At 37.9% G+C, this 27,218-nt stretch overlaps 1 protein-coding gene across 1 annotated transcript in view; it reads left to right on the plus strand.

Annotated features, from left to right (window-relative positions):
* CSPG4 (chondroitin sulfate proteoglycan 4) overlaps positions 1-27,218 on the plus strand; it is a 185,182-nt gene that overhangs the window by 110,812 nt on the left and 47,152 nt on the right. Inside the window, exons 3-5 of the mRNA XM_053717343.1 lie at positions 2,833-6,432; positions 7,515-7,988; positions 11,020-11,196. Coding sequence (XP_053573318.1) covers positions 2,833-6,432; positions 7,515-7,988; positions 11,020-11,196 — 4,251 coding nt within the window. The remainder of the gene's footprint in view (positions 1-2,832; positions 6,433-7,514; positions 7,989-11,019; positions 11,197-27,218) is intronic.

The following is a 27,218-nucleotide window of genomic DNA, read 5'->3' on the forward strand; positions in this document are numbered from 1 at the left end:
TCATACTTTTAAATATATATTCCTAAATATATATATATATATATATATATATATATATATATATATATCTGTATATATATTTACTTGTATATATTCATATAGATATGTAGGTATAGATATATATATATATATAGTTTAATTATTTATATATATATATATACACACACACACAGTGGATATAAAAAAGTCTACACACCCCTGTTAAAATGTCAGGTTTCTGTGATGTAAAAAAAATGAGACAAAGATAAATCATTTCAGAACTTTTTCCACCTTTAATGTGACCTATAAACTGTACAACTCAATTGAAAAACAAACTGAAATGTTTTAGGTAGAGGAAAGAAAATAAATAAAAAAAAAACTAAAATAATGTGGTTGCATAACTGGGGATGTAGCTGTGTTCAGAATTAAGCAATCACATTCAAAATCATGTTAAATAGGAGTCAGCATACACCTGCCATCATTTAAAGTGCCTCTGATTAACCCCAAATAAAGTTCAGCTGCTCTAGTCGGTCTTTCTTGAAATTTTCTTAGTCGCATCCCACAGCAAAAGCCATGGCCCACAGAGAGCTTCCAAAGCATCAGAAGGATCTCATTGTTAAAAGGTATCAGTCAGGAGAAGGGTACAAAAGAATTTCCAAGGCATTAGATATACCATGGAACACAGTGAAGAGACAGTCATCATCAAGTGGAGAAAATATGGCACAACAGTGACATTACCAAGAAGTGGACGTCCCTCCAAAATTTCTGAAAAGACGAGAAGAAAACTGGTCTGGGAGGCTACCAAGAGGCCTACAGCAACATTAAAGGAGCTGCAGGAATATCTGGCAAGTACTGGCTGTGTGGTACATGTGACAACAATCTCCCATATTCTTCATATGTCTGGGCTATGGGGTAGAGAAAAAACATCCAAGCCAGGCTACATTTTGCAAAAACACATCTGAAGTCTCCCAAAAGCATGTGAGAAAAGGTGTTATGGTATGATGAAACCAAGGTTGAACTTTTTGGCCATAATTCCAAAAGATATGTTTGGCGCAAAAACAACACTGCACATCACCAAAAGAACACCATACCCACAGTGAAGCATGGTGGTGGCAGCATCTGTGGCCGGACTTTTAGCCGACGGACATTTGGCCGACGGACATTTGGCCGAAACACAAGTGGCTGTCAGATAACAGTCCGGCCACAAGATAGATAGATTTGATAGATAAATAGATAGATACATAGATTAGATAGATAGATCAATAGATGCAATAGATACATTTGATAGATACGATAGATAGATAAATTTGATAGATAAATAGATAGATTTGATAGATAGATAATTTCCCAGACAGAGAATTACAAGACGTGCGGTCTGGGACCCATGGTAAGGTTCCCAGAGGCAGTTGCGGCGCCCAAGGCTCTGATTAGAACAGAGCACTCTGGAACGAATCTGCCCTCGGCCGAAATCGGAACATTCTTTAGCTTTCTGTCTGTCGGCCAAATGTCCGTCTGCCAAATGTCTGTCGGCCAAATGTCCGTCTGCCAAATGTCCTTCTGCATTTTGTCAGAGCACCGGCAGCATCATGCTTTGGGGCTGTTTTTCTTCAGCTGGAACTGGGACCTTAGTTAAGCTAGAGGGAATTATGAACAGTTCCAAATACCAGTCAATATTGGCACAAAACCTTCAGGCTTCTGCTAGAAAGCTGAACATGAAGAGGAACTTCATCTTTCAGCATGACAACGACCCAAAGCATACATCCAAATCAACAAAGGAATAGCTTCACCAGAAGAAGATTAAAGTTTTGGAATGGTCCAGCCAGAGCCTAGACCTAAATCCGATTGAATATCTGTGGGGTGATCTGGAGGGCTGTGCACAGGAGATGCCCTCGCCATCTGACAGATTTGGAGTGTTTTTGCAAAGAAGAGTGGACAAATCTTGCCAAGTCAAAATGTGCCATGCTGATAGACTCATACCCAAAAAGACTGAGTGCCGTAATAAAATCAAAAGGTGCTTCAACACTTATTCAACCATATTATTTTATTTTTATATTTTTTCTTCCCTCTACCTAAAAGATTTCAGTTTGTTTTTCAATTGAGTTGTACAGTTTATAGGTCACATTAAAGGTGGAAAAAGTTCTGAAATGATTTATCTTTGTCTCATTTTTTTACATCGCAGAAACCTGACATTTTAACAGGGGTGTGTAGACTTTTTATATCCACTGTATATATATATATATATATATATATATATATATATATATATATATATATATATATATATATAAAGAACATTTCCTCCTATGTAAAGAACATTGAAATGTAAAATATTCATAAATACCTTTGGGTTTAGCGCTGTAGGTCTATCGTGGTGTTGGGTTAGCGCGTGATCGATAAGTGTTAGGTTTTGGGTTTTTTTAACATCTCACTCCATTTAAGTCTAAGGGGAGGAGAAGTTAGCACGGTTGCGATATCCAAAGTCCTGAAGTTAGTGCGCATCAAGTTGCTTTCCCGCGCAAACATGTTACTTTCAGCTGGTAATATGCTCGCTAACCTGCATGCGTTAAAATTTTACTTCCGGCGGAGTTTGCACGTGAGAAAAAGCACAATATAGCACGCCACTTGTAATGTGGACCATATTGTTATCATTGCAATTACATACTGTTTTACACCTATACATATTTATATGTTCAGGGATCTAAGTATTGCATTACCCATGAAGTTAGCCCTAGATATTGAAACCCGTTGCCATTAATTTCCACTCATACCACATGCACACAAAAAATGTTTACTGATGCAAAAAGAAATAAAAATAATAATAATAATAATAATATAATTGTCTTATCTCCTCAGGCTCGACTGGAAAGAGGTGTTGGAGAATCCATGCTAACATCTTCATCTGGACTCAGATTAAATAGCTTGGAAGACCACAATGTGGATTTGGTGGTTACAGAGACTCAAATGGCTCTCACTTTTAATAACTTTACCAGTTCAGTGGATCTTCCAGGACCCCCCAAAAAGTTACACCTTAAGCATGGCCTCTTTCTAGGTGGCATCGGCCAATCTAAGATTGCTTACCTCAATAAAGAGATACCTAGGTTTCATGGATGTATCCTAGAGGCAAAATTTGACAATGCAGACCTTCTCTCTAGCTCTTATCCACTTGCAGAGTTCCATGGAGAGCAGGAAAATTGCCCTCTGGAAGATAAGACTAGATTTGCTGGGACTTTTAGTTTTCTTGGTCCACGGTCCTATTTAATGTTTTCTACTTGGAATGTCAGCAACTATGGTTCTCTTGATTTAATACTTAAGACATCAAGGCCAGGTCGTGCCCCACTAATTTACCATTCAGGTTCTTTGAAATCATATTTTTATATAGAAATTGCTGGTGGTTATTTACATGGAACACTAGATACAGGAGAATCTGTTGTAACAATTCAAAATACGGTGTATGTTAGTGATAGTCAGCCACACAAAATTCAGATCTTAGTGGATGATTCAGAATTTCAGTTGAAAGTAGATAATTTTGCCTCCAGGGTCCCAATATATCGCCTTGGCTATGGATGGGATTTACAAGGCAACCTTTATTTAGGAGGAGTGGATGACATTACGCTAGCCAAAATGAGGGAGGATCCTCTGGGCCATCTTTTCATAGATGATATGGAATATCGGTCCTTTACTGGATGCTTCAGTGGTTTAATGATCAACTCAGTGAAAATGAAAATGCAAGATGCTCTGACCAGCAAAGATGTCACAGTTGGATGCCAGGAGTATGAGTATGATGACTATACAGAATATGAAGAAGTCTCCACATCAGGCCCCACCACAGCAATTACCCTAATGAACAGCACCACCACCCCATTGCTTACTAGCATTGATAGCATTAAGCAGCCATGTATCTTAAATGCCAAATTTCCCAATTTGACTTCCTTGCTTAGCACTCAAACATTGACTGTGAAAAGAGGTGGTACATCTGTCTTGGAGTGGAGACATATCCATCCTACAATGGAACTGAGCCAAGTTGGTATACGTCCTTCACAAGTGGTCTTTAGCGTGGTTAGCAGTGGTGAACATGGGCAGGTAGATCTTCAAATTCCAGGTGCTGATGCCAGAAGGAAGTTTACATTGCTGGATGTGACTAATCACAGAGTGAGCTATGTCCATGATGGATCTCATTCTTCTGAAGATGAACTGATTTTTGAGGTATCAGTGCCAAGTGGGGTAAAAATTTCAGAGTGTCTTAGGAAAGGCCAAATATATCATCTGCCTATCAGTATTTTACCTTCATCGGCTGCTCCCATCTTAGTGTTTCCCAAAGGGCAAACAGTGGGAATACAGAATCATGGAAAGAGAATACTATCAACTGATTTTATTCAGGTCTCTGACATGGACACACCCTGTGACCAGCTGACCATCTACATTAATGAAAGTTCCCCAAATGGCCATGTGGAGCTGCAGTATAAACCAGATGGGACCATACATGAATTTTCTTGCAGAGACTTAGTAGAAAGACAAGTAGTGTTTATACACAAGTCTGGAACCCAAGCTCAACTCACACTCCAAGCAGGTGACAGGACATCAAGAAGCTCTTCTGCTCTCCTTACATTTTTTGCATTTGAGCCAAATGTCAGCAGAGTCCATAACACAGGGCTAGTAGTTTCCCAGGGATCTTCTGGTCTCATCACTCCTTTAAATTTTTCACTTATAACTAATGCAGATTCCCTAGGGCTGGAGATCTTGTACCAACTAACTTCACATCCTAAGTTTGGGGAGGTGCAGAAAATGGTTACAAAGGATGAGTGGAAAATGACAGAAAACTTCACACAAAGTGACCTTCAAAAAAGTAAAGTGAGGTACTTCAGCACAGTTTCTGAAATGATAGAAGATGAGCTCAAAGAAGAACTGATTATTCAAGCACAGCTGGGGCAACAAATTGTGAGCAATCACACATTTCTAGTCAAAGTGAAGAATTCAAATGAACATATGATAAAAATAAATCCATTAAGGGTAGGAAGGAGGCGCAAACTGAAGCTCACAAAAAAGGAACTGCAGGTTGACACAAGAGAACAAGATATAAACCTAGCATCAATCACTTATATGATCCTGCAACCTCCAAGGAAAGGCAATTTGGAACTTAATGGACAAAGGCTTTCAGAAGGCTCCAGGTTCACCCAAGAGGATCTGCAGAGTGGACGCCTAAGCTATGCATGTATGATCAGGAACACAAGGGAAACAGAGGACAAATTTCTATTTCGAGTGATCTCTGGTATTCAGACTTCTCTTGTGCACACATTCAAGATTCAGATTGGTGCAGACCCTGATGCCCCTCAGCTAACAAACCAGCTTTTGCATGTGCTTGAAGGTGGAGAAGAAGCCATCACATCAGATCATCTCTTCCTAAAGAGTGGCAACAGTGTCAACTTCTTCTATGAGGTAATTGATGGGCCCCAGCATGGGATGTTGATTCACAAGGGAAGCGAGAGGGCTGGAGATCTCAGGGAAGTGGAAGTAACTGAGTTCACTAATGACGACATACTAATGGGGCAACTTTTTTATCAACATGATGGATCAGAAACTATGGAAGATGATATCCCATTTGTTGCCTCTAGACAACGAGAGGGAAGTGCTTCTGATACCAGTGGAGAAGAAGAGGAGGAAGATGAGGAGGTGGTGAGAGGTGTTTTCAGAGTGTCTATTCAGCCAGTCAATGACAACCCTCCCTTGCAAGTGGTGCAAAAGGTTTTTCATGTGGTTCGTGATGGACATAAATTACTAACTACCAATGATATTGCATTCTCAGATTCAGACTCTGGATCAACAGATGCACAGCTAGTGCTGGTGAGATATGAGGTGCCTTTTGGCAGGATTGTCTTTGTAGATGATCCATCTCTACAAGTCTTCAGATTTACACAGGAGGATCTTAGGATGCATCGTGTCCTCTATGTCCATAATGGGCCTGATCAGGGTTCCATTCAGCTACAGGTCTCTGATGGGCTTCACCAACTCACCACTATTCTAGAGGTTCAAGCATCTGATCCATTCATCCATATTGCAAATATCACTGTACTGAATGTAAAACTAGGAGAGCAGCTGATTCTTACAGCTTCTAGTTTTGGATTGGAAACCAATTTGGATGTGCGTTCAGAAGATGAAATCAAGTATCATATCATATCTCAACCCAGATGGGGACAGATTTTAAAGGGTGGGCAACGCATGCATATGTTTTCACAACAAGATTTAGTAAAAGGAATGGTGGTTTACAGGTATATTGGAGACAGAAGCTATAAGGATAATTTCAGGATCTCTGTTGAAGTTAATCAAGTTGTGGCTGAAGGTGATGTTGAGGTACAAGTTGGCACTACCAATCCAGAAGTGACTCTGAAAGTGATAAAGAATGAGAAAGTATACGTTTTCCAGGGTGAAGCCGCAGAGATAAAGCATGAGAATCTTATGGTAAGTTTCTGTGCTATTATTCAGCAATACATTAATTCTAAAGGGGGTGAGAGCATAATAGTAACAGAAGTATACTAAGATGCATGCTAATAATATTGTAGTAACATATTGCCGTGTCATATTCAAAATATATTTCATTCTTTAATAAAACACGTATTGTACTATATATATCTATATCCCTCTCATATAAATATATATATATATATATATATCTATGAAGCGATATGGTTGCTCTCTCACAACTAAAAAAGTTCAAGGAGATAGTCCGGCACTCCAAGAAATTTGCAAGCCACTATGGGGGGCCACTCACACCCCCGAACAGAGATACACAAAACCAGAAAAAAGTGGCAGCAAATATTTTTTTATTAGGAGTTACAGCACAAATAAATGCAGCAGCAACATTTTGGGTAAACACCCTTATTCATGCATGAATAAGGGTGTTTACCCGAAACGTCGCAGCTGCATTTTAAAACACTATTGTTCATAGTTGACTGAAGCCCAGTGAGTGCTTTATTTGCATTATAAATATATATATATATATATATATATACACAGAAATAACACCCCAGTGAGTGCTTCTTCTATGCATATATCTATATATCTCTCTCTATAAATATATATATATATATATATATATATATATTTAATATATAGTATATAGATACATAGAGTATATATTTATATATAGTATGTATATATATATATATATATATATATATATATATATATATATATATATATATATATATATATATATATATATATATATATATATATAATACACACAAACAGATTTACATTTAAAAAAATATTAAAGAAAAAGTCTGGATTTCAGAATAATTCTGGAATTTGAAATTTCAGATTTGAGGATTTATACCTTGTAGATTTAAATATAAACAATAAACACCTGAGAATACATATATCATTAAATTACTTATGCAAACCTGCTTGATGGATAAAAAATATAACATTCTTATTGCTTTCATACGTTTCTTTTCCTAATAGTCAATACTAGCTTTTAATAATCCCAAAATTCAAATGATTTAACATTTTCTATGCTGTTATCATCTAAATTTTTACAGGTATCTGGAAAGGGCATATTTCCACATGAAGTTATATATACTTTAAGTGACCCTCCATCTTTTGGATACCTGGTTTCCATTAGTACAGAATTGTCTTCTGATGGATCTCCAAGCCTGGACTCTATCCATACTTTCACACAGGAGGATATCAATCAGGGAAAAATCTTGTACCTACATTCAGCTTCTGAAATGATTCCTGATCACATGACACTACAAGTAACTGCGGAAGGTGGGAATTTACAAGAAGTAGAGGTGTTGCTTATGATTTTGCCTTTCCGTGTACCCCTGGAAGTATCAGAATTAAGGGTTGATGAGGGAGGAGCAGCAGCCCTGTCCACAAGCACATTGAAGATCCTCAATGAATATTTTCTGGGACTACACCTGGAATTTTCAGTGCTAGTATCTCCCAGCAGAGGGTGGATTGTCAATGCAGACAGGGATAATGCAACAACAACAAGTTTTAATTGGAATGAGGTACGGCTTATGATTATTTGACCCTTGGATACTATAAAATCAGTATAATGATCATTAATCATTATATGTAACCTCTTACCATCACTACAGAAAAAACAATGAGTTCATAAGAATTAGAAAACACGATACTGGCATAAATAATAATGTAGAAGGCATTAAAGGCCTTACACTTACAAAAGCTTACAATTGAGAAACATGTTGCGATCATTGGGATAGAATAATAGAGGACAGAATGGTGGAAGTAATTGGTCATTTGGCAGCACTCAATAGGGTAGTGTGTCAGGAAGACATAAAAGTGCAACTAATATGATACAATGGTGAATTTGGATTAGTTTACCAATAGATGGGAGCAGAAACATTTTTCTATGTGAAGAACATTAGAATATAGAATATGCGTAACATGCTTCGGTTTTCGGTCTGTAGGTCTAACGTGGTGTTGGGTTGTTATGTAAATATTAACCCTTTCCGGTCCTATGTCGGAATATATCCAACAAAGGGTTTCACCACTTGTGGTCCAATGTTGGATATATTCCGACATGACTTTTCCGTTTTTTAATTTCACAGCTAAATAGCGACATCTAGTTATTACTTGCTGGACTAGCTTGCTATTTAGCTGTTAAATTCAAGAGAATGGCATGCTTTGTAGTTAGAAAAAAACAAACATATTTTAGGTTTATTTTCTTATATTTCACAGCTAAATAGCGACATCTGGTGATTACTTGCTGGACTAGCTTGCTTTTTAGCTGTGAAATTCAAAAGAATGGCAGGGTTTGTAGTTATAAGAAAATAAACCTAAAAGTATGTGTTTTTTTCCAAAAAATAAATAAGATCTGCTGGCGCACTAATTGAAAATTTACTGGAAAGGGTTAAATATAAAATATTGAAAAAATATTAATAATAATTATTATAGTTACTGTAAATATATACATACAGTATATTGACGTTTTAGAATTTTTAAGTATATCTATAATAATTATTTATATTTTTCAATATTTTATAAATAAAAAATAACGCACCTTAATATAACTCATATCGGGTTACCGCACATGAAGAATTAGTGTAGTCCTGTCAGGTTTTGCGCACATAAGCCCAACAGGAGTATGCTAATTCTTTAAGTGTGCTAACCCGACATGAGTTATAAGCTGCGTTATGTATTTATTAATCATAAACTATTAAAAAATGTTAATTAATGTAAATAATTATTATAGCTGTTTTTAAAAAAATTGAAAAAATCAATATATATATAAAAATATATATATATTTTACAGCAACTATAATTATTAATATGTTTTCAATACTTTAAATTTAATATTTACATAATGCCCCTTAAGACCAATAGCTCTTGAAACCCAAAGCGAGTTACGCATTTTTACAAGAGAACAAAGTGGGAAGCAATTGCTAGGACTCAGAACTGGACGGGGAAAGTAAATATACATACATATATATATATATATATATATATATATATATATATATATATATATATATATATATATATATATATATATATATATATATACTTACATCCTACAAAAAAGCCTTTAGGCCAGTGGTGCAGACCCTTACATAATTTATATCAAGAAAAACTAAAGAGAGAAAAGAAACAGAGAAAATACTTGTTTCTATATAGACAGGGATTTCAGCACTCTTTATATCTAAATAGACAGCTTCAACATTTAAAGTAAACAAAATAACAATTTATTGGCATAGGCAGATGAAAGTTGTGACACACTGTATCCCCCAACACAGAGGATGTACAAATTGATACTAAAGCCTCGTAAAACCTCATAATGTAGATGTATACAAAGCAATGCTACGTAAGTTAGAAATATATTTTTGATAACCACACCCAACTGCACACAGAACCTTCACCAATCGTGTGGAGGTATAACCTGGGCAGATTGTTATCAGGGGATCTAGGTTATCAATAATATACTCACATCAGAGCAAATTTAAGCATAATGCATAAGTAGCATGTAAGGAACATCGTAAGGCTTGGCGGACAGTAGCAAGAATTTGGTAGAGTGAGGATTCAAACAACTACACCCTGCTGCACACAGAACCCCCAAATGATTAAAGAGGTATATCCTGGGCAGGTAAAAAATGGGATCTAAGTTGTATAAACAAACACTCAAAACCAAGCAGTAATATTGAACAGAAAGAGAACATACAATTTGCACATTGGGTTAATAAGCTCAGGCATAGAAGAGCTAGCATTGTTAGTTAGGAAGTCCCAAAAGCATATAGGGCAGTCCCATTCAGTTATCTGTGCAAAAAGAAAAGATTATATCAACAAATAATGTTCTCCTTCAATCTGTGCTGCAGTTTAAATGCTCAAACAACCACCTTGACAGGCGTCTCCAAAAGCATTTTGTTATCCGTTGATATAGGCACTTAAAACACAGAACTTCATGCTACGAATGGCCAAGTACATAGAAACTTCAAGCAGTGTGTAATATTGACATACTACACATTCCTTCCAGAGCTGCTGGGGCTACTGATTTCTCTTGTAACACACACAAGGAATTTTCCAAATTCAAGCTGAAAAAAAGACCAGCTGCATATTCAAGCTGTACAAGGGTCGGTACACAAGGTCACATGGTAGGTCAGCTGATGCCGACGCGTGTTTTAATCACCCCCCTCTGCCCTGATGAAGCCCCGCCTTACTAATAGATGAGGGGGTGAAACGCGCATCGGCATCAGCTGACCTACCATGTGACCTTTAACTTTATTTTTTATTTTATTTTTTTACTAATGACATCACAAAACTAATTTAGTAAAATAAAAAATGCAATAAGTTTAGACATAACTGATTATATATATATATATATATATATACAGTATATATATATATATATATATATATACACACACAGTATATATATATATATATATATATATATATATATATATATATATATATACACTGAATAATATGGTTAACATTAAAAACTTACAAAAGTCACTTAAAATTGAAATGTAACAACTAGATTGGCAAATATATTCAGTACTTTTGAATATTTTTTAACAGCTGGAACAAGAACAGATATTTTACCATCATGATGGAAGTGAGACTTTAAATGACAGTTTCATCATCATGGCAAATGCTTCAGACATCAATCGGCACAGCCAACCAGTGACAATCAATGTGAGGGTGCAGCCAGTGAACGACGAGGTGCCGTATGTAGTTGCCAACAAGGTTTTTAACGTAAGTACATATCATTTGTAATAAATGGCCGCAAGTAACTTACAGCAGCTTTCATATACTGTATGTACAGACACATTTCCACAGACAATACACATTAAGGAAACTGAAGGACAACGAATGCCTCTCAAAGGTTTGCATAAGTGTCCTCAAATGGCCCATACGGTACTTTTTACAATTTAGAATTACCCCATACAATGTATGTGTGTCTGTGTGTCACTTTAAAAAAGAGAGAAAGAAAAATTTAGAGTAAATGCTTTTGATTTGTTGGGTTTAAAACTGTAAATACTTGGCTTCTCTGGAAGAGAGGTTTTAGGACATAGAGGAAACGTAAGAGGGACACACACCTGGGATGATAGTTCCTCACCACTGATCGACAGAGATATACACTATAACAGGCAACTGCAGATATGTTACATTGTGTCAGCCAAAAAACATCTACATGTACACACACATTGACATATACAGGTAATCAGGTGACATTCGCTGCATGCAGTATATCTACATATACATATGCTTGTACAGGACACTCAGTTTTATATCTAAATTGATTAAATGGACAGTTTTGGAAGAAACTGGCATTTGGAAAGGATTTAACAGAAAGTAAATATATTTAGAGATTTCTTTCCATCTGTTTGAATTGACTTGTTGACCATCAGGTTCATCTGCACAAGGTAGATTGTTGTTTCTTTTTGTAATAATAGAGTTTAGAAAGAGTTTTGATTTTTCTCTTTCAATATATTGTTGACAAGAAAACTATTACAAAGACAGATAAATGAATTAATTAATTAGTGATTATCTATGTTAGTGGTGGCAAAGTTATGGCATATGTACCCAATATGGCACACAGACTATTTAAAGGGCCACAAAACTCAACATGTAAAAAGTCCCTGTTTGTATAATATAGATTAATGTAAGGCATTTAAATTGTTTCAATAGTGTATCACAATTAATTTTATTGAAAAAAAACCTGTGTACCTGCACATACCCTAACATTCCTCTACACTGCTCCCAAGTGTTTTGTTGTTTTGTTTTGCTTTGTTCCATCAGAGACATGGGACATGCAATCGCAGCAGGAGCGCATGCGTTCTTTTACAGAGAAGATTGGTACAGAATCCAATTGGCTTTACCATCACGCTTCAAGTGTTATAAAAACTTCTTTAAAGGGATATAAAACCCAATTATTTTCTTTCATGATTCAGATAGATGTGGGTTTCATATCCCTTTAATACACTACAAAACTCTATATTATACAATAAGGGACTTTCTATGTGATGAGCTTTGTTTCCCTTTAATAAAAGGCACATCATGGTCCCACCAGTTGCAAAGGTAGGAATATATTGAATTGAGAGTGTTTTATTTGCCGTTTTACTATAATAAACAAAATGGGCATATATTAAATTTCAGAATATTGATCTAGATATATCAGTAAACTTTAACCCAACACTTTCAACCCTTCTATACCAAATTTTATTGAATAAATTATAATCTGCTACTTCAAAATGTATAGAAACTGTACAAATACCCAGAAAAAGGTTTACAGTCCTTGTCCACAGTATTTTATTTTCTCTGATATTGAATTGTGACAATCCACAGTGAATTGACCGATTATGGGCTAGATTACAAATGGAGCAGTGCTAACCTTACAAACGCAAACAACTTACTTCTAACGCAATTAGACTGTTGTGCAAACGATACCCTATTCCCCCATAGAAGTCAATGTAGAAGAAAAAGTGGGGGGGGGGGAACTAACACCCGACTTGCGTGCAAACACGATTCATATTTACATATGCTCATACCCAATCTCATGTTATAATATGAGCATTCCTGATCACATACTCTAATATGCACAAACCCGATATGAAACTATGAATATTGCATAAATATGCTTTTACATATTTTTATCTTCTTAATGGCAAATGGCTCCAATGCACATATATATGTCTATATATGTATACATATGTATTTGTGTTTATATGTGTATATATATTTCTGTAAATACAAATATACAAATATAAATACATATGTATATATATATATATATATATATACACACACACACATATATATATATATATATATATATATATATATATATATATATATATATATATATATATATATATATATACACACATACAGTACATATCAATCTTTAGAGATGTATATGTATGTATCTCTGTTAAAACCCTTTGCCTGCCTTTTTTTCCCCTAACACCTGAGATCTTTGAGCAATTTTTTCTTACTATTTTTTAATAGATTGTGTTATTATGAGTGTAAATTATGAGTGTAATTTAAATTTTAATAATTAGAATTTTGTGACACTCACTACTAAAACATTATTTATAGAATTTACACCAGTTTAGTCTGGGCAAAATATTTAGGTTAAGGGACAGTCAAGTCCAAAAAAAACTTTCATGATTTAAATAGAGAGTGTAATTTTAAACAACTTTCCAATTTACTTTTATCACCAATTTTGCTTTGATTTCTTGGTTTTCTTAGTTAAAAGCTAAACCTAGGAGGTTCATATGCTAATTTCTTAGACCTTGAAGACTGCCTTTAGTCTGAATGCAGTTTGACCACTAGAGGGCATTAGTTCATGTGTTTCATATAGATAACATATAGATAACATTGAGCTCATGCACGTGATGTTACCCTGGAGTGAGCATTGATTGGCTAAAATGAAAGCCTGTCAAAAGAACTGAAATAAGGGGGCAGTTTGCAGAGGCTTAGATACAAGGTAATTACAGAGGTAAAAAGTGTATTAATATAACAGTGTTGGTTATGCAAAACTGGGGAATGGGTAATAAAGGGATTATTATCTTTCTTTTTAAACAACAAAAATTCTGGCGTTGACTGTCCCTTTAAAATCAGTACATGGTCAATTAAAATTTGTTTAGCGAGTCATCAAACAAACATTCTTGCAAATAATTCTACTGGACCAACCATTGTGATCTGTTTTGTTGACTGGAATGAGAAAAAGCAAATATGTTGCTCCATGGGCTGGTTGACCATGTGGAGTCTCAGTAGATTTAGATAATTTAACAGTCAGCTAGTTGGGAGCTTTATTGGTGGTGAAGTATCTAAGACACGGTAGTAATACCCAGCTAGATTTCCTAAAAACACAACTGATGCTAATGAACTACAGGCAGAGACTACAAACACTTTTTTACAGTTTTTTGATTAAGTAAGTAAAAATGTATAGACCCCCACAACACCTCAAATACAAAAAAATAACTGATTCTTAAACACATGCACCCATACAAACTAGACATGTGCAACGCTAAAAATTCGTTTTGTTTTCATTAGTTAAATAAATAATTTCGTTTTGGCTTATTAGTTTAGTTAAGTTTAAAAAAAAAAATTGTTTTGGCAAATTAGTTAAGTTAAATTGTTTTTTCGGATCCGTTCGTTTTTTGGATCCATTCTTTATTCATATGCATTATTCTATTCTGAAGTTTAGAATAAAGAATGGATCAGAAAAAACAATTTAACTTTACATAATTTGTTGCCGATTGGCGAAACAAAATTATCTAAAACCACCTCCGCCACCCACATCGCCAACACTATATAAAGCTATTAACCCCTAAACCGCGGTCCCCCCACATCGCCAACGCTAACTAAACCTATTAACCCCTAAACTGCAGTTCCCCGACATCTCCAACACTAACTAAACCTATCAACCCCAAAACCGCCATTCCCTGGCATTGCCGACACTAACTAAACCTATAAACCCCTAAACCGCAGTTCCGACATTGCCGGCACTAACTAAAACACTAAATAAACCTATTAACCCCTAAACCGCCATTCCCAAACATTGCCAACACTAACTAAACCTATTAACCCCTAAACCACAGTTCCCCGACATCACTGACACTAACTATACCTAATAACCCCTAAACCGCAGTTCCCCAACATCACCGACACTAACAAAACCTAATAACCCATAAACCGCACGCAGTTCCCCGACACTAACTAAACCTATTAACCCCTAAACCGCAGTTCCCTGACATCGCCGACACTAACTAAACCTATTAACCCCTAAACTGCAGTTCCCCGACATCACCGACACTAACTAAACCTATAAAAACCCTAAACCGCAGTTCTCCGACATCGCCGACACTAACGAAACCTATTAACCACTAAACCACCGTTCCCCGACATCGCTGACACTAATTAAACCTATTAACCCCTAAACCGCCTTACACCCACATCGCCAACACTAACTAAAACACTAAATAAACCTATTAATCCCTAAACCGCCGTACACCACAAGGCCAACACTAACTAAACCTATTAACCCCTAAACTGCCACCCCCACATCACAACAACCTAAATTAAACTATATAAACCTCTAAAACTAACACCGCCTAACTTTAACATAATTAAAGTTACAATTATTAACTAACTACCTGTTTAAAAATAAATACAAAATTACCTGTGAAATAAAACCTAAGCTAGCTACAATATAACTATTACTAACTACCTAGTTAAAATAAATACAAACTTACCTGTGAAATAAAAATAAAACCTAAGCTTACACTAATAAAACCTAACATTACTAAAAATAATAAAACCTAAGATTACTAAAAATAAAAAACCTAAGGCCTAGATTTAGAGTTTGGCGTTAACCGTCAAAAGCAGCGTTAAGGGGTCCTAACGCTGCTTTTTACCGCCCGCTGGTATTTAGAGTCAGACAGGAAAGGGTCTACCACTCACTTTCTTTCCGCGACTCCAGGCTAACGCAGATCCCCTTACGTCAATTGCGTATCCTATCTTTTCAATGGGATTTGCCTAACGCTGGTATTTGGAGTCTTGGAAGAAGTGAGCGGTAGACCCTCTACCGACAAGATTCCTACCGCCATAAAAAGTCAGTAGTTAAGAGCTTTATGGGCTAACGCCGGAATATAAAGCTCTTAACTACTGTGCTATAAAGTACACTAACACCCATAAACTACCTATGTACCCCTAAACCGAGGCCCCCCCCCCCACATCACAAACCCTCTAATAAAAAAATTTAACTCCTAATCTGCCAACCGGACACCGCCGCAACCTACATTATAGCTGTGAACCCCTAATCTGCTGCCCCTAACATCGCCGACACCTACATTATAGTTATTAACCCCTAATCTGCCCCCCCCCACGTCACTGCTACCTAACTACAATTATTAACCCCTAATCTGCCGACCGGACCTCGCCGCCACTATAATAAATGTATTAACCCCTAAACCGCCGCACTCCCGTCTCGCAAACACTATAATAAATAGTATTAACCCCTAATCTGCCCTCCCTAACATCGCCGCCACCTACCTACAATTATTAACCCCTAATCTCCTGCCCCCAACGTCGCCGCGACTATAATAAAGTTATTAACCCCTAAACCTAAGTCTAACCCTAACACCCCCCTAACATAAATATAATTTAAATAAAACGAAATAATATTCCTATAATTAAATAAATGAATCCTATTTAAAACCAAATACTTACCTATAAAATAAACCCTAATATAGCTACATTATAACTAATAATTACATTGTATCTATTTTAGGATTTATATTTATTTTACAGGCAACTTTGTATTTATTTTAACTAGGTACAATAGCTATTAAATAGTTCATAACTATTTAATAGCTACTGAGTTAAAATAATTACAAAATTACCTGTGAAATAAATCCTAACCTAAGTTACAATTAAACCTAACACTACACTATCATTTAATTAATTAAATAAATTAACTACAATTACCTACAATTAAATTTAATTAAAAAAACTAATCTATAATACAAAAACAAACAAACACTAAATTACAGAAAATAAAAAAATATTACAAGAAGTTTAAACTAATTACACCTAATCTAAGCCCCTAATAAAATAAAAAAGCCCCCCAAAATAATAAAATGCCCTACCCTATTCTAAATTACAAAAGTAATCAGCTCTTTTACCAGCCCTTAAAAGGGCTTTTTGCGGGGCATTGCACCAAAGTAATCAGCTCTTTTACCTGTAAAAAAAAATACAACCCCCCCCAACATTAAAACCCACCACCCACATACCCCTACTCTAACCCAACCAAACCCCCCTTAAAAAAAACCTAACACTACCCCCCTGAAGAACACTACCTCCCTGAAGGTGCGCAGAAGAGGTCCTTCATCCGGTAGAAGTCTTCATCCAGGCGGCGTCTTCAATCATCATCCATCCGGTGAGGAGCCAACGCGGAGCCATCCTCTTCATCCGGAGTCTTCTAACACAATGACGGTACCTTTAAGTGACGTTATCCAAGATGGCGTCCCTTCAATTCCTATTGGCTGATAGAATCCTATCAGCCAATCGGAATTAAGGTAGGAAAAATCTGATTGGCTGATTGAATCAGCCAATCAGATTGAAGTTCAATCCGATTGGCGGATCCAATCAGCCAATCGGATTGAGCTCGCATTCTATTGGCTGATTGGAACAGCCAATAGAATGCGAGCTCAATCCGATTGGCTGATTGGATCAGCCAATTGGATTGAACGTCAATCAGATTTTTCCTACCTTAATTCTGATTGGCTGATAGAATCCTATCAGCCAATTGGAATTGAAGGGACGCCATCTTGGATGATGTCACTTAAAGGTACCGTCATTGTTTAAGAAGACTCCGGATGAAGAGGATGGCTCCGCTTCGGCTCCTTGGAAGATGGCTCCTCTCCGGATGGATGAAGATTGAAGACACCGCCTGGATGAAGACTTCTACCGGATGAACGACCTCTTCTGCGCACCTTGGATGAAGATTTCGGCCCGGTTGGGTTAAGACGACTCAAGGTAGGGAGATCTTCAGGGGGGTAGTGTTAGGTTTTTTTAAGGGGGTTTGGGTGGGTTAGAGAAGGGGTTTATTTAATTAAATTTAATTGTAGGTAATTGTAGTTAATTTATTTAATTAATTTAATGATAGTGTAGGTTTAATTGTAACTTAGGTTAGGATTTATTTCACAGGTAATTTTGTAATTATTTTAACTTGGTTACTTATTAAATAGTTATGAACTATTTAATAGCTATTGTACCTAGTTAAAATAAATACAAAGTTGCCTGTAAAATAAATATAAATCCTAAAATAGATACAATGTAATTATTGGTTATATTGTAGCTATATTAGGGTTTATTTTATAGGTAAGTATTTAGTTTTAAATAGGATTAATTTATTTAATTATAGGAATATTATTTTGTTTTATTTAAATTATATTTATGTTAGGGGGGTGTTAGGGTTAGACTTAGGTTTAGGGGTTAATAACTTTATTATAGTAGCAGCGACGTTGGAGGCGGGAGATTAGAGGTTAATAATTGTAGGTAGGTGGCGGCGATGTTAGGGAGGGCAGATTAGGGGGTAATAAATATAATATAGGTCTCGGCAATGTTAGGGGCAGCAGATTAGGGGTTCATAGATATAATGTGTTGTGGCGGTGTCCGGAGCGGCAGATTAGGGGTTAATAATATAATGTAGGTGTCAGCGATAGCGGGGGCGGCAGATTAGGGGTTAATAAGTGTAAGGTTAGGGGTGTTTAGACTCGGGGTTCATGTTAGGTCTGGACTTAGAGAGTGTTTCCCCATAGGAAACAATGGGGCTGCGCTAGGAGCTGAACGCTGCTTTTTTGCAGGTGTTAGGTTTTTTTTCAGCCAGCTCAGCCCCATTGTTTCCTATGGGGATATCGTGCACAAGCACATTTTTCCAGCTTACCGCTACCGTAGACAACGCTGGTATTGAGGGTTGAAGTGGAGCTAAATTATGCTCAACCCTCCCTTTTCTGAGCCTAACGCAGCCACTCAGACAACTCTAAATGCCAGCGTTGTCTTAAGGGTGCACTGGGGAAAAAAGCAGCGTTAGCACCGCGGGTCTTTACCGACAAAACTCTAAATCTAGGCGTAAGATTACTAAAAAAATTAAAACTACAATTGCAAAAATAATAACCACTAAAATTACAAAAAATAAAAAAAACTACCATTACAAAAAATATCAAACGAAATTATCCAAAATAATAAAAATTATTCCTATTCTAATACCCCGTAAAAAAGACACTCCAAAATAAAAAAAAATTAATCTATAATAAACGTCCAATAGCCCTTAAAAGGGCCTTTTGTAGGGCATTGCCCTAAATTTAACAGCTCTTTTGCTAAAAAAATTACAAGAAACACCCCCTAACATTACAAACTCCCGCCCCCCAAACCCACAAAATAAATAAAACCTAACTAAAAAAAAATGAATATACCCATCGCCCTTTTCAGCATTTGTATGGGCATTCCCCTTAAAGGGGCATTAACCTCTTTTTCGGCCCATTAAAAAAAAAACACCCTAAAAAAACAAAAAAAATACTTAACACTAACCCCAAAATCAGTACTCACAGACACTCCAAAATAAAAAAAAATTAATCTATAATAAACGTCCAATAGCCCTTAAAAGGGCCTTTTGTAGGGCATTGCCCTAAATTTAACAGCTCTTTTGCTAAAAAATTACAAGAAACACCCCCTAACATTACAAACTCCCGCCCCCCAAACCCACAAAATAAATAAAACCTAACTAAAAAAAAATGAATATACCCATCGCCCTTTTCAGCATTTGTATGGGCATTCCCCTTAAAGGGGCATTAACCTCTTTTTCGGCCCATTAAAAAAAAAACACCCTAAAAAAACAAAAAAAATACATAACACTAACCCCAAAATCAGTACTCACAGTTACTGAAGTCCGGAGAAAGATCTTCATCCCAGCGGTGAAGCATCTTCATCCATCACGGGACCGGCATCGTCTATCTTCGTCATCCCTGCGGAGGCAGAGTGGTCGGTGGATGCGTGGAGGCAGAGGTCCATCGGTCCGATGTGGAGGTCCTCTTCATGCGATTGTCCGCCGCACCCTGAAGATTCAATGCAAGGTACCCCTTTTATATTGGGGTACCGTTGCATTTCTATTGGCTTAAAAATTAAAATCAGCCAATAGGAATGAGAGCTGCTTAAATCCTAGTGGCTGTTCAAATCAGCCAATAGGATTTAAGCAGCTCTCATTCCTATTGGCTGATTTGAATCAGCCAATAGGATTTAAGCAGCTCTCATTCCTATTGGCTGATTTGAATTTTTAGCCAATAGGAATGCAACGGTACCCCAATATAAAAGGGGTACCTTGCATTGAATCCTTAGTGTGCGGTGGACGATCGCATGAAAAGGACCTCCACGTCAGACCGATGGACCTCCATCTAGACCTCCACGCATCCACCGACCTATCCGTCTCTGCAGGGATATTGGATGCCGGTCCCATGATGGATGAAGATGGAGCCGCCTGGATGAAGATGCATTGCCGCTGGGATGAAGATCTTTCACCAGACTTCAGCAATTGTGAGTACCGATTTTGGGGTTAGTGTTAGGTATTTTTTTTAGGGTGGTTTTTTTTTTTGTAGATTAGGGCTTCTTTTATTTTAATGGGACGAAAAAGAGCTGAATGCCCTTTTAAGGGCAATGCCCATACAAATGCCCCTTTCAGGGCAATGGGAAGATTATTAATTTTTTTAGGTTTTTTTGTGGGTTTGGGGGTGGGGGTTTGTAATGTTAGGGGGGGGTTTGTTTTTATTTTTTTGCAAAAGAGCTGTTAACTTTAGGACAATGCCCTACAAAAGGTCCTTTTAAGGGCCCTTAGTAGTTTATTATAGATTAGGATTTTTTTATTGGGGGGGGTAAAACGGGGTATTCGAATAGAAATAATTTTTATTGTTTTGGATGATTTTGTTTGTTATTTTTTTGTAATGGTAGTTTTTTTATTTTTTGTAATTTTAGTGTATTATTTTTTGTAATTGTAGTTTTAATTTTTTAGTAATCATAGTTTTTTTTTATTTTTAGTATTTTATTAGTTTAAGCTTAGGTTTTATTTTAATTTCACAGGTAAGTTTGTATTTATTTTAACTAGGTAGTTAGTAAATAGTTATATTGTAGCTAGCTAAGGTTTTATTTTTATTTCACAGATAAGTTTGTATTTATTTTTAAATAGATAGTTAATAATTGTAACTTTATTTTAGGTCTATTTTAATTATGTTAAAGTTACGGGGTGCTAGGTTAAGGGGTTAATATAGTTTAATTTAGGTCATTGCGATGTGGGGGGCGTCGGTTTAGGGGTTAAAGGGACATGAAACCCAAAAATGTTCTTTCATGATTTAGAAAGAGCATGTGATTTTAAACAACTTTCTAATGTACTTCTATTATCTAATTAGCTTCATTCTCTTGATATTCTTTGTTGAAAATCATATCTAGATATGCTCAGTAGCTGGTGATTGGTAGATGCACATAGATGCCTCGTGTGATTGGCTCACACATGTGCATTGCTATTTCTTTAACAAAGGATATCTAAAGAATGAAGCAAATTAGATAATAGAATTCAATTGGAATGTTATTTAAAATTATATTCTCTACCTGAATCATAAAAGAAAATGTTTGGGTTTAGTGTCCCTTTAATGTGTTTAGTTAGTGTTAGCAATGTGGGTGTACGGCGGTTTAGGTGTTAAATGTTTAGTTAGTGTTGGCGAACTGCAGTTTAGGGGTTAATAGGTTTAGTTAGTGTCGGCGATGTTGGAGAACTGCGGTTTAGGGGTTAATAGGTTTAGTTAGACACTAACGAACGGTTAATAGGTTTAGTTAGTGTCGGCAATGTTTGGGAATGGCAGTTTAGGGGTTAATAGGTTTAGTTAGTGTTTTAGTTAGTGTTGGTGATGTCGGGGAACTGCGGCTTAGGGGTTAATAGGTTTAGTTAGTGTCAGCGATGTTTGGGAACAGCGGTTTAGTTGTTAATAGGGTTAGTTAGTGTTTGCGATGTTTATGAATGGCGGTTTAGGGGTTTAAAGGTTTATTTATTGTTTAGTTAGTGTAGGCGATGTCGGGGAACTGCAGTTTAGGGGTTAATAGGTTTAGTTAGTGTCAGCGATGTTTGGGAACTGTAGTTTAGAGGTCAATTGGTTTAGTTAGTGTTGGCGATGTTTGGGAACTGCGGTTTAAGGGTTAATAGGTTTAGTTAGTGTTGGCGATGTCGGGGAACTGCGGTTTAGGGGTTAATAGGTTTAGTTAGTGTCGGCGATGTTGAGGAACTGCAGTTTAGGGGTTAATAGGTTTAGTTAGTGTCGGCGATGTTGGGGATTTGCAGTTTAGATTAGAACAATGAAAAATTCTGAATATGAATAAAGAATGGATCTGAAAATTCGGAAACTGATTTAGTCATTTTCTGACTTTTTTTCAGAATTTTAGTTATGGTACCGATTTGGAAATTCGGATTCATTAGAATTTCCGAATCGGACAAAAATCGGCTAAAAAATAAATTTGGTCGAAACGAATTGCACATGTCTAATACAAACAAATTATTTGTTTGATGAAGAGGATTCCCAGTTAAGGAACTGTACACACAGATATCAGTTCCTTTATAAGCTTCTTACAGGAAGTCAAATTAAACATTCATAATTCAGATAAAATACGCAGTTTTAAAATGTTCCAACTTGTATCATCAAAATGTCAAACTTACTTCTTTTTCATTATATCCTTTGTTGAAAACTCATTTCCATTACAGAATATCTAGGTAGACTCAGGAGCTGCACAATTCATTGTTACAAACACTGTTACAAACACTTCTTATATAGGGCTAGATTACGAGTGGAGCGCAAATTTGTGCTCCTGCTAGTGCTTTATCTATGCTCAACTGTTTTTTACCATTGCGCACCCAGTTGAGTATTACAGGTCAAGACACAATATGAGCTTGAACACACAGATTGCAATAGAAATATATATAACATCTTTAATATCAAAATACTGTATAAATACAATGTAAAATCACTGGGTATATCGGCATAAAAATATATCATAAAATATCAGTTAAGGTGCAATTTAAATAAAATACACAATGTGATGCTAATAAAACTGGACGTCCAGATGGTATAAAAAACTAAACGATGGTATGCCAAATATAAGGGCTAGGATGAGTCTCAATATTAATGAATGTAGTGTGAATCCTGCTGTCCAATACCTGGTCGATACTAACTCTAAGTTTAGAGGAGTCAGTGATCCATATAAGGGTGATGTTCCTCTAGGTTTCCTTGGGACTGGCCTTAGAAGCCGTCTGCTCCAGCGGCTCGAAGGATTCTCTTCTGTGTCCGCTCCAGCGGCTCTGGTTGTGTACTCCGTTAGACTTTCCACGAGATGCTGTATACTTCCGCGTCTAGCGTCATCTGTTTGTCTGCGGTCACGTGTGTTGGTACTCCGCTGTACTTGCATTCTCTGTCCCTGATGTGTGCAGCTCCTTAGCGATAATCTTCTGAACTATATGGATACCAGCTTACAATAGAGCAGTACATGAGGAAATAGTAGATTTATCCAGGTAGCACAAACTGAAGATTATTATGCAAGTAGATCAGGTTTATAATTTACTTATGGAATGAGTAAGGCAAGAATCTCATTCCTCGACTTAGATATTGAAATTGAGTCTAATAGATTCAAAACAAAGACATTCTTCAACAAAAGTAGATTCAAATAACTTTATTCATGCTAATAGCTTTATTCATGCTCACAAGATGGAAAGATAATATTCCAAAAGCACAATTCTAAAGAGTAAGAAAAAACTGTTCTAAATGTCTTTATTATGAAGAACAAGCGAATATTCTAAGAAAGAGATTCTTAGATAGGGGTTATGACGATCAACAAATGATGAGTAATTTTATGAAGTGAAAATGATAGATAAGGGTAATCTGCTACAATATAGAGACAAAAACAAAGATCCCCTGAAGAACAGGACATTATAGTACCATTCATAACAAACTAGAATGGAGAATATAAGAAAATAGAAAAAATCAGCAACAAACATTGGCATATGAGAGTGAGAGAGGACACGATTTTAGGAGACAAACTTTCCATTAGGCCACAATTTTGTATATAGGAGATCAAAAAAATCTAAAAAGTATCCTAGCACAAAGTGAGTATAAAGGAACTAGACAAACCCATATACAATAAGATCTGCTAGGTAATGAAGGTTTTTTCCCATGCGACTGCTGTAGATCCTGTCAGCTTAAACAGTTTTCATCTTATCAGACAGGTGAACAATTCACAGTAAGGGACACTATTAGATGTACTGATAAGGGTATAGTATATCTGATTCAATGCAGCTGCAATAAACCGTACACGACACAAACTCTGAGAGAAAGGATAAGAGAACACCTTTGCATCATTGAAAAAGGAAATAAGGATACACATCTATGTAAACATTTTAGAGAGATCCTTAACAATAGACTCAAAGGGGCATATTTATCAAGTTCCGTATGGAGCTTGAGGCCCTGTGTTTCTGGCGAAGTTATGAATCAGCGGTCTAAAGACCGCTGCTCCATAACCTGTCCGCCTGCTCTGAGGCGGCGGACAGAAATCAACCCGATCAAATACGGTTTATTGACATCCCCTGCTAGCGGCCGATTGGCTGCGAATCTGCAGGGGGCAGTATTGCACCAGCAGTTCACAAGAACTGCTGGTGCAATGATAAATGCCGACAGCATATGCTGTCGGCATTTATTGATGGGGTGCGATGTGCAGCGGACATGATACGCTACTTTGTATCATGTCCGCTCGCATATTGTTAAATATGCCCCAAAGACTTTTCATTTTGGGGGATAATAAGAGTAAAACAGGAATGGAGAGGAGGCAATTTCGAGACCAGACTTCTAAAAAAAAAAGGCCAAACTGATATACAGAATGAAAACATTGCACCCACTGAGACTTAAGTCTGAGTTAGATGTTACTCCTTTCATGTATGAGGAAATTCCCATTTTCCTTTATTTATGATCTGTTATTTATGACCCTCTATTCGTAGATAACCCCATGTCTTAGACCATTCTTTAGGGTTCTATTATTTTTATATTTATATATATATATATATATATATATATATATATATATTTATAAAAATCTATTATATAAAAACAGGGACGGCCTTTGGGCAAGGCGAGCGAGGCGGCCACCTCGGGCCCCTGCCGCACCGGTTAAAACAATGGCGCCATTTTTTAATTTTTGGTGCAAATTTTACCCCGGGAGTGAGGACTGGTGCAAAGAGGGGAGGAGGCAGAGCACCGGAGGCTGTCAGTCAGCAGAGTGGGGGAGTCGCAGGCAGCGTGAGCGCAGGAGTCAGTCGACAACAACGCAACGAGAGTGGTGAGTCACTCACTTCTGTCAGAGTGGGACTGGGAGTGTGTCGGACTAGGGAGTGGGACCAGTAGCAAAGCGTACTATGTACTGTTAATAGCAATGCTCCTTGCTCGATATAGCTGAGTTTAATGATTGATAACCTAATATAAAAACAACGTGCATTATGGTTCTCATTATGTGAAATCAGTTAGTTATGCAAAGGCAGATAGAAGTTTTACTCTAATTTTGATAAACAGGTTGAGACACAATATACAAAGTCCATGCACTTTATAGATTATTTTATTTCTAAGTAGGGTTAATTCATTTTACGAATATAAAATTTCAGTTGAACACTAATGTTGTAAACTGTAAAAACCTTTAGAAAAAACGTTCATATTAACAAGAAGACTATCGTCTTCTATTATCACATTAGAATAAGCTGCATATATTGGAAATAAATGGTGAAGACTGAAGTGTTATATCCTATATTATAAAAGGCCAAGTGTGTTTGTCCGAAGTCATGTCACTGTCATGCGCAGTAGAGACAAACACACTTGGCCTTGAGATAGGGTGCGCGAGGTACACAAACAGCTGTGAGGTCTGGGGAGCGCGAGGTAAGCTACTCAACAGCTATGAGACAGACCTCACAGCTGTTTGTGGCCGACGGGAGCGTTGCGATGGGGGCGTGGCCGGGCGTCGTGAGGGGCGTGGCCGGGTGTCGCGAGGGGCGTGGCCGGGTGGGTGTCGCCGCGATGGGGCTTGGCCGGGCGGGGTCCCGCGATGTGAAGACAGAGCCAGAGAGGGAGCAGGAGGGGGGGGGGGAGAGCCGAAGGGGGGGGGGAGAGCCAAAGAGAAGGGGGGGAGAGCCAAAGAGAAGGGGGGGGGGAGAGCCAAACAGAAGGGGGGGGAGAGCCAAAGAGAATGGGGGGGGGGGGAGCCAAAGAGAAGGGGGGGAGCCAAAGAGAAGGGGGGGGAGAGCCAAAGAGAAGGGGGGGGAGAGCCAAAGAGAAGGGGGGGAGAGCCAAAGAGAAGGGGGGGGAGAGCCAAAGAGAAGGGGGGGAGAGCCAAAGAGAAGGGGGGGAGAGCCAAAGAGAAGGGGGGGGAGAGCCAAAGAGAAGGGGGGGGAGAGCCAAAGAGAAGGGGGGGGAGAGCCAAAGAGAAGGGGGGGGGAGCCAAAGAGAAGGGGGGGGAGCCAAAGAGAAGGGGGGGGAGAGCCAAAGAGAAGGGGGGGGGGAGCCAAAGAGAAGGGGGGGAGCCAAAGAGAAGGGGGGAGAGCCAAAGAGAAGGGGGGGGAGAGCCAAAGAGAAGGGGGGGGAGCCAAAGAGAAGGGGGGGGAGAGCCAAAGAGAAGGGGGGGGAGAGCCAAAGAGAAGGGGGGGGAGAGCCAAAGAGAAGGGGGGGGGGGAGAGCCAAAGAGAAGGGGGGGAGAGCCAAAGAGAAGGGGGGGGAGAGCCAAAGAGAAGGGGGGGGAGCCAAAGAGAAGGGGGGGGAGAGCCAAAGAGAAGGGGGGGAGCCAAAGAGAAGGGGGGGAGAGCCAAAGAGAAGGGGGGGAGAGCCAAAGAGAAGGGGGGGAGAGCCAAAGAGAAGGGGGGGGAGAGCCAAAGAGAAGGGGGGGGAGAGCCAAAGAGGGGGGAGAGAGAGAGCCAAAGAGGAAAAAGAGCCAAAAAGGAGAGAGAGCCAAAGAGGGGGGAGAGAGAGCCAAAGAGGGGGGGGGGAGAGAGCCAAAGAGGGGGGGGGGAGAGCCAAAGAGCGGGGGGGGAGAGAGCCAAAGAGGGGGGGGAGAGAGCCAAAGAGGGGGGGGGGAGAGCCAAAGGGGGGGGAGAGAGATAAAGGGGGGGGGAGAGCCAAAGAGGGGGGAGAGAGAGAACCAAAGAGGAAAGA

This window comes from Bombina bombina, chromosome 6, assembly GCF_027579735.1.
Source record: "Bombina bombina isolate aBomBom1 chromosome 6, aBomBom1.pri, whole genome shotgun sequence".
Lineage (NCBI taxonomy): Eukaryota > Metazoa > Chordata > Amphibia > Anura > Bombinatoridae > Bombina > Bombina bombina.